At 41.0% G+C, this 17,257-nt stretch overlaps 1 protein-coding gene and 1 long non-coding RNA gene across 21 annotated transcripts in view; one reads left to right on the top strand and one right to left on the bottom strand.

The window, feature by feature from the left end:
• Nucleotides 1-17,257, top strand: part of LOC109415058 (RIMS-binding protein 2) — a 248,204-nt gene that overhangs the window by 72,579 nt on the left and 158,368 nt on the right. For all 20 annotated transcript variants that reach the window (XM_062855737.1, XM_062855735.1, XM_062855730.1 and 17 more), the window contains 2 exons: nt 4,821-4,928; nt 7,282-7,380. In XM_062855737.1, the coding sequence (XP_062711721.1) occupies nt 4,824-4,928; nt 7,282-7,380 (204 nt within the window). In that variant the 5' untranslated portion in view covers nt 4,821-4,823. The remainder of the gene's footprint in view (nt 1-4,820; nt 4,929-7,281; nt 7,381-17,257) is intronic.
• Nucleotides 7,291-10,197, bottom strand: LOC115261334 (uncharacterized). The gene is made up of 2 exons (XR_003894889.2): nt 7,469-10,197; nt 7,291-7,368 (listed from the first exon to the last, which is right to left on the bottom strand). It is a non-coding gene; the product is annotated as an uncharacterized LOC115261334 (long non-coding RNA).

The following is a 17,257-nucleotide window of genomic DNA, read 5'->3' as shown; positions in this document are numbered from 1 at the left end:
TTTCTGTGAGCATAATTACAGCTGGATATTGACACAAGATGTTTTCTGAATCGCTTATAATGCACTTAAAATACATCGTAGGAAATATTGATCTCCAAAGATGTTTTCTGTGTTGCTTGGGTGAAGCAATGGCTAGCTAAAGGCAGCTTGCTTTTAAACCGGGTCCTGGTTGCATAGTTCTTCCTAAATTCTCTACCACGCAAAGCCACGTTGTGTTGGAGAATTTTGATTCGTTTGGTTCGACATAAGAAAACCCGGCTAAAAATTCAATGATGGGGTAAATTGGTTTAACTCCTTAATGTGATTTGATCATTACTATAGGTGAATAATGATTAGATATGTTTGCATAAAACACTCTTCTAGATTCCAGGCAGGCAGCCCACGAAAAATCTATTGATTTCCCGATGAAAATTGACAACTTTCCGTTTATCTTGCTTGCAATTATGGTTTTTTGGTGGTTTATTATCAGCCATGTGGTTCCAACCTTACCTTACCGATTAGGCTAAGGCCGGGGTGGCCTCTGTTGTACATAGTAGCCGTCTGCATTCCACTCGATCCATGGCTGTTTGTCTCCAGTTCCGCACTCTGCGTAGGGTCCGCAGATCGTCCTCCACTTGGTCGGCCCACCTAGCTCGCTGCGCTCCACGTCTTCTTGTATCGGTCGGATAAATCTCGAGAACCATTTTAGTCGGGTTGCTATCCGACATCCTGATGACGTGACCCGCCCACCGTAGCCTCCCGATTTTCGCGGTATAGACGATGGTTGGTTCTCCCAGCAGCTGATGCAGCTCGTGGTTCATTCGCCTTCTCCAGGTCCCGTCTTCCATCTGCACTCCGCCGTAGATGGTACGCAACACCTTCCGTTCGAAAACTCCAAGGGCGCGTTGGTCCTCTGCACGTAGGGTCCATGTTCGTGCCCATAGAGGACGACCGGTCTAATCAACGTTTTGTAGATGGTTAACTTCGTGTTACGGCGAACTTTATTCGATCGTAGAGTTCTGCGGAGTCCAAAGTAGGCACGATTTCCTGCCACAATGTGCCTCTGAATTTCTCTGCTGGTGTCGTTGTCGTCGGTCACCAGTGAGCCCAAGTACACGAATTCTTCAACCGCCTCGATTTCATCACCGTCGATATGAATTCGGGGTGGCGGGCGCGGTGATTCCTCCCTGGAGCCCTTTGCCATCATGTACTTTGTCTTCGACACATTAATGACTAATCCGATTCGCCTGGCTTCACTCTTTAGTCGGATGTACGTTTCCGCCATCGTCTCAAATTTACGAGCAATAATATCAATATCATCGGCGAAAACAAGCAGCTGAACGGACCTCGTGAAAATCGTCCCACTCGTGTTTATCCCCGCTCTTCTTATTACACCCTCCAAAGCAATGTTGAACAGCAAGCACGAAAGACCATCACCTTGCCGTAACTCTCTGCGAGATTCGGAGGGACTCGAGAGTGTCCCTGATACTCGAACTACGCACATCACTCGACCCATCGTCGCCATGATCAACCGTATCAGTTTATCCGGGAATCCGTATTCGTGCATAATCTGTCATAGCGGTTCTCGATCGATTGTATCATACGCCGATTTGAAATCGATGTATAAGTGATGTGTGGGCACGTTGTATTCGCGGCATTTCTGCAACATCTGGCAGATGGCGAACATCTGGTCCGTTGTAGCGCATTCACCCATGAATCCAGCCTGATATGGCCCCACAAACTCTCTTGCAATCCGTGATAGACGGTGGGATAATATTTGAGAGAGTATCTTGTAGGCAGCGCTCAGTAGTGTGATTGCGCGGTAGTTCCCGCAATCCAACTTGTCGCCCTTTTTGTAGATGGGACACACAATACCTTCCATCCATTCCTCCGGTAATACTTCCTCCTCCCAAATCTTGGTAATGACCCAGTGTAGTGCTCTCACCAGTGCTTCTCCACCGTATTTTAGAAGCTCGCTTGGTAGTTGATCTGCTCCAGCGGCTTTGTTGTTTTTCAAGCGGCCAAACTCCTCCTCAATCTCTTAGAGGTCAGGGGCCGGAAGTCTTTCGTCCTGTGCACATACTTCTAGATCTGTTATCACACCACTTGCAACGTCGCCATTGAAATGCTCATCGTAATGCTGCCGCCACCTCTCGACCACCGCACGCTCGCTCGTGAGAATATTCCCGTGATTATCTCGGCACATGTCGGCTTTAGGCACAAAGCCTTTGTGCGAGCGGTTCAGCTTCTCGTAGAACTTTCGAGTGTCCTTAGCGCGGTACAGCTCTTCGATCGCTTCGCGATCTCGTTCTTCCTGCTGGCGCTTCTTCATCCGGAAGACTGAGTTCTGTCTGTTCCGCGCCTGTTTGTAACGTGCCTCATTCACTCTCGTACGGCATTCTCGCCCATGCTGCATTCTTCTCGTTTTTCAACTGTTCACATTCGCCGTCGTACCAGTCGTTTCTGTGATTCGGAGTCGCGAAGCCTAGTGCTGTAGCCGAGGTACTACCAATGGCGGATCGGATGTCCCTCCAGCCATCTTCAAGTGTAGCTGCGCCAAGCTGCTCTTCCGTTGGTAGGGCCACTGCTAACTGCTGCACGTAGTCTTTAGCCACTTCTACGTTACGCAGCTGCTCGATGTTGAGCTTCGGCGTTCGGCTTCGACGCGTGGTGATAACTGTCGAAAGTTTTGAGCACATGCATTCAGCGACTAAGCAGTGATCCGAATCTATATTCGCACTGCGGTATGTGCGGACATTATTATATCCGAGAAAAATTTACCGTCGATTAGAACGTGGTCGATTTGATTTTCTGTTTGAATGGTCGGGTGATCTCCAGGTGGCTTTGTGGATATCTTTGCGGGGGAAGAAGGTGCTTCGGACTACCATACCACGGGAGGCTGCAAAGTTTACGCATCGCTGGCCGTTATCATTCGATACGGCGTGTAGGCTGTTTCGCCCGATAACCGGTCTGTAAATTTCCTCCCATCCTACCTGCGCGTTCATGTCGCCGACAACGACATCCACGTCACGCGGAGCAACCATCGTTTGTTTGCTCTAACTGCGCGTAGAACGCTTCTTTCTCGTCATCGGGTCTCCCTTCGTGTGGGCAGTGGACGTTGATGATGCTGTAGTTGAAGAAACGGCCCTTAACTCTTAACATGCACATCCTTGCATTGATCGGCTGCCACCCGATCACACGTTGTCGCATCTTGCCCAACACTATAAATCCTGTTCCCAGTTCATTGATGGTGCCACAGCTTTGGTAGAAGGTAGCCGCTCGATGCCCGCTTTTCCACACTTTCTGTCCAGTCCAACAAAGCTCCTGCAACGCCACGATGTCGAAGTTGCAAGGATGTAGATCGTCGTAATTATCCTGTCACATCCTGTGAAACCTAGTGACTTGCAATTCCATGTTCCAAGTTTCCAATCGTAGTCCTTATTTCGTCGCGTGGGTCTTTGCCGATTGTATCGAGTCGTATTTTCTCCTATGTTATTCATATCATGTACTGATTTATCGACCGTATTCTATAATTAACTTGATGATTTTGTGGCTATATCGGCCTCTTTCTACTCATAATTATAAGGGAGTAGAGATCAAAGTGGATAATGAAATGATAGATATGATAGAATTCGCTAGGTAGCGAACAAGTGTAAAAATTTTTATAGAAGGTGAAATTAGGCAAGTAGGCCATGTATTGAACGAATACATCGAATGCGTGAAACTTCTGCCGTGCGACCTGTGCTTTTAAACAGATCGGCTTGGTTGGTAGTTCATACCACCTTACATACTCCTATGAACGGAGTGCGAATTCCGAAAAAGCTACCGATCGATAGAATTTGTGACGAAAACAGAACAATACATAGGCAGCCGGGTGCCTAAAACTTTTGCCAGTCTTGGTAAGGTGGTATGAACTACCAACCAAGCCGATCTGCTTAAAAGCACAGGTCGCACGGCAGAAGTTTCACGCATTCGATGTATTCGTTCAATACATGGCCTACTTGCCTAATTTCACCTTCTATAAAAATTTTCACATTTGTTCGCTACCTAGCGAATTCTATCATATCTATCATTTCATTATCCACTTTGATCTCTACTCCCTTATACTTATGAGTAGAAAGAGACCGATATAGCCACAAAATCATCAAGTTACCTATGTTATTCGCAATGGGGATTTTTACAAGTGGCTTATTAGGCCTTCGTCAACACTCCTGTCTCGCCGGAGGGCCATCGTGCCAGTTCTGTTTAACGCCCCAACCAACACTAGGACGACCACGCTGATGGGACTACCACTTTGGATCTAGCTGGGCGTGGTGCAGCGTTTCTTACTGAGCCGAACCAGAACAGACGCTGTTTGAGTCGCACCTCCTTGGTGGACAGACGCTCGGGTCGTACCTTCTCAATCTAGCTGAAGTCAGAAGGACAACAGTGTCCAGGCTGCACTACCAGCTAAGCACACAACTCTTACCTGGTGGTCTTTGTCATCGCTTGACCCGTGGGAGCATGAGGTAGGAATTTGTGAGGACCAGAGCTAGATTGGACGCTCTTCTTATCGACTCACCGTTTTGCAGAAATGATGCTATTATGATTAAAAACGATGAAAGTTTGAAAATTGGCAACTAACCCCACTTTACCCTACGTGAAATCAATACCACCGCTGTTGCCATAATGACCTTACCGGCTCCAAACAGCCAAACAAAAGTTGAGAGCCTAACCCCTTTTATTGTATTCTGAAAATACTGTGATATATAAAGTAACAATCTCTCATCTAAGATACTGTTAACACTGCAATATGGAACACAATGTTTTAAAATGGCGATTTTTCTCTTTTCTAATTCCAGACGATGTCCAACGACGCACTCTGGGTGTCTGACGCCATGTTGGACTCACTCAGTATGCAACTTCGGGACGCCGAAGCTCGTAGGGCAGAAGCAGAACGCGCACACCAGGTTAGTATGTGTATATTGTTGGATAATACAATATTTATTATTTAATTTTTGTTTCGAGTTAACCCAGTAAAGTCCATGTACTTTTTTTCCTCTTGGCGTAACGTTCTAACAGAAACAAATCATGTTTCTCAGCTTTTATTTATTTTATTAGAGCATTTCCATAGGCAGAGCTTTTTTCTGCCAATGAGCAGGACCTCTTGAAACGCTTTGAAACGCCTCTGAAACACCTATGAAACCTGCGAGAAATTCACCTGCGAGCTTCTCAAACCCCCTAAAACCCTCCTAAAACCTCCTAGGACGCCCTCCAACGTATTAACCCTAAAAGGGATACCTGGGGTCCATTGGACCCCAGGCGCCTTTCAGAGCTCGTCTTTGATGGAACATTCTCAGCGAGGTGACGAAACTGAGACCATGAAGGTATCCCTTTTAGGGTTAATATCCCTTGAAGCGTTTTGAAACGCTTTGAAACTCCTCTAAAACTCCCACAAAACGATTTCAAACGCTCTGAAACGCTCCTAAAATTCCTATAAAAGCTTCGTAAAATTTCCCTGAGGGCCTCTGAAGCCCCCTAAAACCCCAGTGAAACTTCCTGAAACGCCCTGAAACGCTTTGAAACGCCTTTAGACGACTTTGAAACCCCCATGAAAACTCCGTGAAATTCACCTTAAGGCCCCCCAAACCTCCTGACACGCCCTGAAACGCGTTGAAACGCCCTGATACGCATTGAACCGCCCTGAAATGCTTTGGAACATTTTGAAACGCCACTAAAACCCCTTTCAACCCTGCGTTGAATCCACCTGAGAGCCTCTGTATCCCCCTAAACCCATGTGAAACTTCCTTAAACGCCTTGAAACGCTTTGAAACGCCTCTGAACCCCCTATGAAACCCACGAAAAATAAAAATTCACCTGTGAGCCTCTGAAGCCTTCTAAATCCTGCACCAATCCTGAAACCTCCTGGGTTGCATGGAGCTTCAGGAGAGTTTCAGATCGGTTTTAAAGCATTTAAAGCGGTTTCAGGGGGTCTTATGAATGTTGGACAGCAGTTTGTGGGGTTTTAGAGAGTTTAAGAGAAATTTTAGGGACTTTCTTTTATGAGGGAATTTTATAGAAGTTCAATGCCGTTCATTTGGTCGAGTTGAATCTGATGCTCCAATTCTTGACATCGGTTTATTTTTCACTTGAGTATTTCGGCCAATATTCACAAAATAATGTATGAAATAATAAAACTCATGTACCCTCATGATACCAGTTTTGGTCACAACTCTAGCAGAATTGGTTTGTTTTTGTGAAATAGTACTTCATCGAAAACTTCCTTGAAAATAGTAGAAAAAATCGAATTTCGATAGAAGAGAACTTCAGAAAAATACAGAAAAAAATATATATTTCGTTTCAATCTCATGATGCATTTTTGAATTTCATTTCACTTTATCGCCGACAGCATCGAAGATTTTGTATATTGTTTCGTTTCGCATCACTTTGAAACAAAAAAAAAACATACGGTAAGCCCTTTGTAAATATGCATTAGTCCAGTAAGGCATCAAGCTATGTATTGATTGTATCTGGCGTACATTAGGGCCACACGTCAAATTGGAGGGTGGGCCTTTTCTTTCTTTATAATATGAGGCTTTATTAGAGTTGCAAGGAATAGTAAGGTTTTACGATGAGATTAATCACTTTGATTGTAGTTACAACATGCAGTTGAAAGCATTGAATGTAGATATTGCATTAACGTGTATGAAATACTATTTATTCTTACAAAAAGTGCCATAGCATAAAGAGCTGTGGTGCCATCTGTAAAAGCAATAATGAAGTTATGGGTTGTTCGATGTCCCCGCTCTTTCGGCTGTTGCAATCAGAACTTCCAACGGAATATCCAAGACTCGTAAAATATGATGTTCTTTTAGTAGTCCATTTTATTCAATTTTTCTTATCCTTGCCGAAGGGGTTTTCTTTCCATCTCGACTACATCGTTACGCCTAGAAACTGATTCACTGAGGCAAAGGAAAATACGGAGGGAAAACAACGTTATAGCCATCGATTACATTCTATCGCTCGCTATCGATTTCGGTTGCTTGTAGTTAGTGAAAATGCAACATTTTTTCCTTCGTCACGTGGTCGTCTAGTGCCAGGGATGCGAGCTAATCGATGTCTATAAAAGTGGTTACGGCTATGATCAGACATCCGGAGACACCGAGAATGGCGGAGTCGCCGGCGCTTTGCGAAGTTTAAACAGGATCATCATTTATCATGATTGGTGAAGCTTGTGTTGCCTTGCCAAAATTGAACCCACTCACTTCGAACATAGTGCACTGGTAAACCTTGCTTTTTTCTCTTCTCTTTTCTCGTTTTCAGGAAGCTCTGGTACAGTTAAGGGGTGTATCATCTGGCGTCGGTAGGATAGGAGACCCAATCGAAACACTACAATCCAGAGCACGCGAGCTGGAAAAGAAGGTTGGTGTTATATCCACTTCGGGCAGCCAGTTTTTGCCCATTATACGTCATAATGAGAGTTTATAGAACGAGTTTATGTTCTATTTACCTTTGTTTTCGTCCCCACTTATTGTCTCTCTGTATCTATTTGTGCCGTTTTTTTACCCTTGGATCTTTCTGGTTGTGCTGCTTTGGTATTAATTGTTTCCGTTCATTACTTGTCTACCTCTTTGCGTTCTTCCTGACATTCGCCTCGTTGATTGCTGTTTCGTTTGATAGTTTGTTCTGTAGTAGCGATTGGTATACGTTTAGTGTAGAGAACTAAAACGATTAGTATTATTAGTTTTATTTTTCCCACATGTTACACATTAACACTTATCAACTGATTACGAGCCATTTGAGCAAACCTGTTCAACTCTAGCTTGCATGCATTGCATATGGGAATCTCTGTCTAGCATTCTTAAGCGTAAGAACCATTTATTTACCGCATAAATTTTTATGGTAAGGGAATTTAAAGAAGTTATACGTTCCATACTATCAATAAGTTAATAGTAGTTTACGCAACAAGGTGCAGAATGACGATTTTTACAGCACGAGTCGTACATTTATCCAACGAGGCTTGCCGAGTTCTGCACCGAGTTGCGTACAACGTTTTTTGCAAGTTCATAAATTACCGCTTGAGGATAGTTTTTTCAAAACTTTTTCATCAAACTGCATACTGATGCTCATAGCCATGTTTAAGAAAATCTGATCATAGCAGGTTATACTGTGCAGTTGTCATAAATTTTCAAAACTGCGTCCAGAAAGCATCAAGAAGTTGGTCGAAACTAAAAACAGTGCTGTAATGGTTCATTACGCAACGCAAATCAGTGCTGTAATGAACCATTACAGCACTCTTAATTTGGTGTGGGAAAGTAGGCCTTTTCCTGTCAGATTTGCGTGGGGTAAAACAGCCTATTACGATGAGAAATTGCAAAAAAAATTTTACAAATTTTCACATGTTTAAAAAAAACGAATTTAAACGATGTTTCAAATTTTTAACGCTCTTGATGAAAAAAATAAATTCGTATATGCTTCCTAATGTTTGTTGCATTAGGTTTTCGATAAATTCTGGCAAATTAGTAAACAATTCCTGAAACAAAACAACTTCAAGCTCTTCAAGCATTAATAACGTGCGGTGATAACTTCAACATGATTATGGAGAAAATGTGTAAAAACTTCATTGAAAAACTTTTCAAGTCAACAAAAGAATTTTTATCAGTTAATTTATTCAAATACGGCTGGCAATAGTTTTTTTTGAGATTTCAAATGAAGATATTCTCACATTTCGAGATTTTATTTATTTCTGCTACAATAAATCTTTATAATTATGAGGAAGCATTTCCAATCTGGATGAAGCATTTCCCACGTTCAAGAGAAACACTTCTAAACTTTCGATAACATTCTTTAGTAACATCCCTCTAACGATTATAAATAGATTGTCTCTTGTGAGCCCAGATTCAATTTTGTTAAAGAAATTATTTAAGAGTATGTAGTAATTACACAGCGCAACATTTTTTGTCTCAAGAGCTAACTGACAGATTTTGGGCCGCTGAATCCGAATCTGGGCTCAGATTTGCTCCAGCACGTCACAATTTTGAGCTATACCTCAATTTATAGGGCAAAATATGCGATTTTGGGTTTTTTTTAACTGCAAGCCATTAAGCATGTAAATCTATTTTATAACCAATCAAATCATAAATTGGTCAATTAACATCTACACTAACGACTCATGCAAATTATTTCGTTTTACCAAATCAAATTTGATAAATTTAAGCATTTTAAGTTAGTATGTAAACTTGCATGCAACTTTTGAAGGGTGACTTATATGGGAAATATTCAACATACCGTAAATCGCTTAACCCCTTCCCGAGCAGGAATGAATAACTGACACATGACTGGAGCATACCAAAGTCAGGTATCATACCAAGACAAGGTATTAGTCGGTTATCCAGGTATTGAGAATAACTTATTTTGGTATTTTGTTTGGTTTGGTTGTTTGGAGGCAGCAGAAGTCCGCCGAAGTTTTCGATATTCTATGCACTGTAACTGCATCGATTCGGTTCTAGGAATACCACAGATCTAAGAATGTTCGCGGTATAATGCGTAAGTTATTTATTTCTTTAGGTCCGACGAGCGACAGCGACTTTGAACAGCAACCAATTGCTCGGTAAATTGCAATCATAGTTATCCAGGCTTTTCAGTCGTATCAGTCATATAAGTGCGATTCAGCATTTTAACTGCCTAATACTTTCCTGGATTTGTTTTTCATGGGTGATTTAGAAGAACTCTTGGAGAAATCCGTGGAGGAAACCCTGGCGAAATTTATGGAGATCCTGAAGTAATCTTTGGAAAAGTTCCCGCATGTATTCCTGGAAGAACACTTGGAAGAATTCCTGGAGAAATGCCTGAAGGAGTTCCTGGAATTCCTGCAGGAATATCTGGCATTCTTAGAGAAATGACTAGAAGAATGCCTGGAGGAGTTCCAGGAAAAATGTCTGGAGGATGATTCGAAAGGAATACCCGAAGGATTTCCTGGAGCAATTTATGAAGGCATTCCAGAATAAATTCTTGATGGAATTCCTAGAGTAATTCCTGGTCGAATTCTTGGAGAAGTATTTAAAGGAGTTCCTGGAGAAATTCCTAGAAGATCTCTTGTAGGAATTTCTGGAGTAATTCCTAGCATAATTCCTGGAGGAGCTCTTGGATAAATGCCTTGATGAGTTCCTGGAGGTATACCTGGAGAAATTCTTAAAGGAATTTATAGGGTAATTCTCGAACGAATTCTTGAAAAAGTTTTCAAAAGGAGTTCCTGGAGGAATTTCTAGTGGTCTTTTGGAGGAATCCCTGTTGTAATAACTGGAGGAGCTCTTAAATGAATACCTTAATTAGTTCTTGAATAAATGCCTGGAGAAATTCCTGGAGGAATCCCTGGAGAAACTACTGAAAGAATACTTGGTGGAATACCTAGAGGAACTTCAAGCGGAATCCTTAGAGGTATTCCTGCAGGAATCACTGAAAGAATGCCTGGATGAGTCCCTGGAGAAATGCATGGAAAATTTCCTGGAGGGATGCCAGGAGGAATCCCTGGAAGATATCCTGGAGGATCCATGGACCCCATGGAGAAATTACTGTAGGAATTCTTTGAAAATTCACTAGAGCAATTCCAGGTGGAATCCCTGGAAGAATTCCTGGAGGAATCCCTGGAGGGATCTCGGGATAAATCCCTTTATTCCCATAATCTCTGGAAAAATTCCCGCATGTATTATCGGAAGAATTCCTGGAGGAATATCTGGGGGAATTCTTAGAGAAATGCCTGGAAGAATGCCTGGAGGAATTCCTGAAAGAATGCCTGGAGGAATTTTGAAAGGAATATCTGGAGGATTTTCTGGAGCTATTCATGAAGGCATTCCAGAATAAATTCTTGATGAAATTGCTAGGGTAATTCCTGGATGAATTCTTGAAGGAGTTATTAAAGGAGTTCCTTGAGGTATTCCTAGGAAGATCCCATGGAGGGATTCCTGGAGCATTTCCTGGTGTTTCCTGGTGTTTACTGGAGGAGTTCTTGGATGGATGCTTTAATGAGTTCCTGAATCAATGCCTGTAGAAATTCCTGAAGAAATACCTGGAGAAATCCTTGGAAGAATTCCTGGAGGAATTCCTTGAGAAACTCCTGGAAAATGCTTTGTGGAATACCTAGAGGAACTCCAAGCGGAATTCCTAGAGGAATTTTCCTGGAGGAATTTCTGAAAGAATGCTTGGATGAGTCCCTGGAGGAATACCTGGAAAATTTCCTGGAGGGGTGCCAGAAGGAATCCCTGGAAGATATCTTCTAGGACTCCATGGAGAAATTACTGTAGGAATTCCTTGAAAATCACTGGAGCAATTCCAGGCGGAGTCGCTGGAAGAATTCTTGGAGGAATCTCTGGTGAGATCTCGAAATGAATTCCTAGAGAATTCCCTGGAGCATTTCCAGGGGGAATCCATGGGACAATTCCAGGCGGAATTCCAGGAAGAATTCCTGGAGGAATCTCTGGATAAATTCCTGGAGGAATCTCTGGATAAATTCCTGGTGGAATCTCTGGATCGTTTCCAGGAAGAATATCTGGAAGAATTCGTGGAGTAATTTCCGGAAGAGTTCCCAGTAGAATCTTTACAGGAATTACTGGAGGAATCCCTGGAGGAATTCCCAAGAACACAACCTATACGAATCCTTGAAGGAGTTCATGTCTGCCGTAATTTCTGGAAAAAATATATTGAAGGAATCCCTGAATGAACTCCTAAAGGATTTTGCGTAGATTGTTTGTTTTGTTTTGTCTGTATTAACGAGATTTTTAGCCCTTGGCTAGTTCATCTCGGGACCCACGCTTTACTTCCCTTCCGAAGGAAGAACTCACATTTTGCGAGTTTGTCGGGAGTGGGATTCGATCCCAGGTCCTCGGCGTGATAGTCAAGTGTTCTAACCATCACACCAGGTCCGCTGCGTAGAGATTTTGATAGAACTCCCAGATTATTTTTTTTTTTTCAATAATCCCTGGTAGAGCTTTCTGAAAGAATTCCTGGAAGAAACTCTTGCAAAACATTTTTAGTGATTGCAGATGGAATTATTGGAGCCATCTCTAGCGGAATTCTTGAAGGACTATATGGAAAAATAGCTGAAAGCCTGTAGAAATACCTAAACAGATCTTTGATAAAATTTCTTTGGAAATCCCTGGAGAAATATCTCTGAAGGAATCCTTCAAAAAGACACAGGAAGAACCTTTAAATATATTCGAGGGTAAATTCCAGGAGGGGTGTCTGGTGATATTCTTCAAATAATTTTTGAAGGAATCTCTGGAGGGAACCATGATGGAATCACTGAAGGAAGCCACGAGAAATTTTCTGGAGAAATTCTTCGATTTATTCTTGCAAAGGTATCTGGAGGAATTCTTGAAAGAGTTCCGGGAGACATTCTTTTAGGATTCTCTAAAGGAATTCCTGGTGGAATTTTGGCAGAATTTCCTAGAGGATTTTCTGGAAGAATCCCTTGTGGAATTCCTGGATCAATCTCGGGAGGAACTCTCGGAGATATTTCTGGAGGATTTTTAGGAGGTATTTATGGAGGAATTCATGAAGGAATTCCTAGAGTAGTTCTTTGAGGGATTTCTGGAGAAATTTTTCAGGCTTTCTGGATAAATTTCTGGAGGAACTTTCGGAAAGAATTGCTGGTGGAATTTTTGAGGAATTTCAGAAAAAAATCATGGATTTTCTTGGAGGAGTTTCTCGAGGAATTCCAGAAGGAATTCCTGGAAGAGTTCCGTGAGAAATTCTTCTAGGGTTTTCTGGAGGAATCCATGGAACAAATCGGCGCGAAATCCCTGGAGGAAATCATGAAGGAATTCTGGCGGACATTCCTAGAGGATTTTTCTGGAAGAAATTTCTGGAGGAATCTTGGAGTATTTACTGGAGGAATTCATGGAGGAATTATTTGAGGAAATTCTAGAGAAACATATGAGGCTTCGTGGAGAAATTTCTGAAGGAATGTCTGAAGGAATTCCTGAGGAATTATTTGATTAATTTTTGAAGACATTTATCGAGGATTTCCGAAGAAATTCCTGAATAAAATCCTGGAGAAAATCCTTGAGGAATTCCTGGAGGAATACCTGGATGAGTTCCGAGAGAAATTGCTTTAGGATTTCTGGAGGAAGCCGTGGTGGGATTCGTGCAAGAAATTCATTTTGAAATTCTTTTGAAACGGCATTAATTTTTTGATGATAAGTTTATCAAAGAGTCGAGATATTTACTTTATATTAAAATGTCGCATTGCCTTGAAATCATCATTATCCCAATGATGATGTTAGCACCACAGCATGTTGAAACCCCTTCTTGGGATTTCATATTGCGTGTAACACCCAGAGCCGTAGCGTGGTCTTATGGCGACCTTGGCAACCATCCGTTTTCACGCCCCGCTACAGTTGGATATTGTGAATTTGCGAAAATTTGTACTCAATCCTGATTTTTTTTTCAAAGTTTCTTCAAAAAATAGATTTTGATGTTTTGAAGAAAAAAAAATCCCCTTGATTTTTTTTGTTTTAAGTGTTCTTTATTCGTGTATTTCTTTAAGAACTTTTATGGAGTCATCCAAAAAAACACATTTTGTAATTTAAAAATCTCAATAAGACCAGCATAATAATTAATTATTTTTGCATCATAAATTTGTTCAAGAACCTTTTTTTATAGATTCTATAGAAGACTTTCTGAAGCACACTTTGATCGAATTTCTAAGATAATCTGAAACAAATTTTCTAAAAACAAAACCAAAATTTTCAGATGCATTAAGGAAGGAATCCCAGGAGGTATTTCTAGGGGAATCTTTGAAGGATTTCTGTAGGAAATGGCGAAATTACTGAGGAAACCTATTGCAGGGTTTCTAAGATATCCCCTTAAAGATATTTAGGCAGGAATCTTTAAGAGAATTTCTTATGAAAACTCTTTTAAGTATTGCGAAGTAGAAGGATCAATTCCTAGAAGAGTCATTAAAAAATATTTCCAAATTTATCCACGAAAGATTTTTTGAAATAATATCTGCAGAAATTTATTACACAAGCTATGAAAGTTCAGCTGGACAAATATCCGGAGGAATCCTTGGACTAGCTTTTAAATAAATTCCTTAGATAACTTCCTGAAGTCTCTCTGGAGGAATTTCAAAACGAGTCCTTCGACAAAATTTAAGAAGAAATCCAGAAGAAAAATTTAAGAATTCTTGGAGGGATTTTTATAAGAACTTCTGGAGTAATTCTCTGAGAATTTTGCAATGATATCGCTAGAAGAAATTCTGAAAAAAAATTAGGAAAAAATTGTAGAAGAAACCCTGTGAGAAATTCCGAAGAAATATCTGGTGAGATTCATTAGGAAATTCCTGGAATATTGAGGAAATAAAAAATCATAAATACTTCTGCTAGATTTTAAGGCCAGATAAACATTTATTGAAAAAAAAAAATTGTATGAACTGAAAGAGCATCATCAGAAAATTTTCCATTTATAATGCTTTGTTTCAACACTGTAAAATTATTTGAATGAATGCAAGAAGGAATGCGATGAAAGTTCTTGGATTTTTTAGAACGAAACTTTCATCACAATTTCAAAATCAAATTGATTTTGTTTTGCTTATTAAGAAAACTAATGATTCATCAAAATAAGCGCGTAGATAAATTCTCAGATAACATCATGGCGAATAATCAAAATAAACCAGAAAAATCTGATTTTTTGAAAATACAGAAGCACGTATAAAAAAATAAATGATCAATCTTGGATACTGTAAATAGTGAAATTTTGATAACATTCAAGAGTCCAATATGTAGCATCTTCCGGTTTCCTGTTAGCTATAGGCCTTTTCGGCGCCCCTCTGAGGTTGGCGCCCTTGGCGAGGGCCACCCTGGCCAACCACACGCTACGGCTCTGGTAACACCATGATCGTATATTGCACCATCATTGTGAAGACCCCCCCCCCCCCACCCCGCCTAAGCAAGAACCCTGTGCACGCTAGTGAATGCAAGCAAGGGTACAATGATACATATTGCTCAAAATTTCAATAAATTCGATTCACTGGTTTCGGAGATATGACAGTTCAAAAATAAGTTGTCTAAAAAATAGGGTTTCACGAGAACGATTCAAGCTTCGCGAAAGATTAACCAATCGAGCTCAAATTTGTACCAACGGTGCACATTAACATTACAGTTTGTCAAACAGTCAAAATTTGAGAGTTTTTGATGAAATCTATGAAAAGTTACAGCTTATGGAACGCTCAAATAATGGCCATAAGGTTATTTAAAACATCGGAACTTGTTATGGATTAGGAAATGAAAATTAATAAATTTATGAAAAAATAGCTGCAACAAAAACATGTTATAACACATAAGATTTTTCCTCTTTTCCTATTTTCTTCTGCATAGCTCACAGTTCATTCCTCCACTATGCACTACCCCACTTTTCGGCGTTAGGGAAATTTACATAAGCTGTAATTTCGCCGTATTTTATTGACCCCTAAAGACGACATTTTATTCAGCTCGGAATGTCATACCAGCCAGAGCCACATCGCTCGCTCGAGACAAACTGTCCTAGCTGAGCGTTTGCCTTTGGTGTTTGCCGAAAGGTATGGTCTATTTATTCGAAGGGGTTTTGGAAGTTTACGACAATGCTTCGGTAATGAGATTACTGACGGTGGTTGAAAGTAATTGTGCTGAAAATTAGTCAGTAGTTACTGCCGCTGTTTAAATTTATAGTTAATTGCGTATAATACTTCGATGATTGTCTCTTTGAGAAAGTATGCGTACAAAGGAGACAGCTCAGTTTTAACCCTCTTCGTGCATTAGGGTCAGTTGCCGTGTAGTTGCTGGCTTAGAATAGCACTACGGACCCCCTGTTTCAGGGGTAAAAGTCCACCAAACAGGGAACCCCAATTCAAGGTGTCAGGCGACCCGTGCTGAGGGATGAATGGTTGAGGGGGTTTAAAACATGCTCGATCTTCAACGGTGCACGTAACGTGGGTAGATCTCCCTTTTGGGTTGCGTTACGGAGTAAGATCTACCAAACTGAACTCTGGTGACATCCAACTTGTTAAGCTAGGGTAATGCGTTTTGGTAATAAGGACTCATGGTATAAAGCCCTTGTTACTAGTGACAGTTTCTAAAATTGCGTTTATTTTGCCTTACGGATAGTTAAAGACTCGGTTCGTCCTCGCCGAGACTACACTAGATGTAAGGTAAACAAACATGCTTTGCGTATCTAATTGCGTAATAACCTGATAAGTAATGGTGATACAAGGACTCACAAGAATTCTTATTACCGAACACATTCTCTAATTTGACAGCGTATTGCAACTAGCCTAAAGCCCCGGGGTTTTCAATGTTGTCCTGGGACTAAACTAGAAGCACGACATGGATGAAGCCAGAGTTCCGATGCATGGACAAATATCAGTTCTACAGTTTTGTTTTTCTCAGAAATAGCATCGAATATGTGTGATTAGGGCAGACTTTCGCTGGGTTTTCTCGAACCTCTGAGGTAAAAAACACAAGATCTGTACAGAAATCGATGCTCCATAGCCTCTCAATGACAATGAGCCATTTTACGAAGTGACAACAATGTTGATGATGATATTGATTTTCACGGGTTATTGAACACTACCTCCTGTCAAAATTCATTCATAAAATCGGCTCGTAAAATGGACTATGGAGTAGTACGACATGCACTAAATACTAAGGATACTAAGAATACGGGTATTGCCACAAAAGATCTAAATACTGGTCGCAGTGGCTCATCCGAACAGGAAAAAATGACCCCTAAATGTGCACTAGGTCAGCGAGGTGCGCGCAAGCTAATGCAGGAAGAAGGTTAAACCATTGAGAAGAACACATTGGACACATTGTATTCGCTTTTTCATTTTATTCTTCTTCTTGACGTGACGTCCTCACTGGGACAAAACCTGCTTCTCAGTTTAGTGTTCTATGAGCATTTCCACAGTTATTAACCCAGAGCTTCCTCTGTCTATGCTAATTTTGCATGTGTATAACGTGTGACAGGCACAAATATCTTGCCTAAGGAAATCAAGGAAACTCTCCTCACGAAAAGTTTATATGATTTTTTTAAGCTTTTCGATTGGAAATAGTTTCATTTTAAAGCTTCCATTTCAAAACGGTTTCATTTGAAAGCTTCCAACTAGTTATTTTTCGAAAATTTTGCTTTTAAAATATGATTGGTTTGTTTATCTCAGAGTTCAGAAAGTATCATTGTTTAATAAGATGTATTGTTCTTACAGTTAAAAATCGCAATTTTTGACACGCGAAAATCCATTTTTCTCCTGAACCGTGCGTCGTACATAGTG

This window comes from Aedes albopictus, chromosome 3 (genome assembly GCF_035046485.1).
Source record: "Aedes albopictus strain Foshan chromosome 3, AalbF5, whole genome shotgun sequence".
Lineage (NCBI taxonomy): Eukaryota > Metazoa > Arthropoda > Insecta > Diptera > Culicidae > Aedes > Aedes albopictus.
This window is presented reverse-complemented; position numbering and strand designations above follow the sequence as displayed.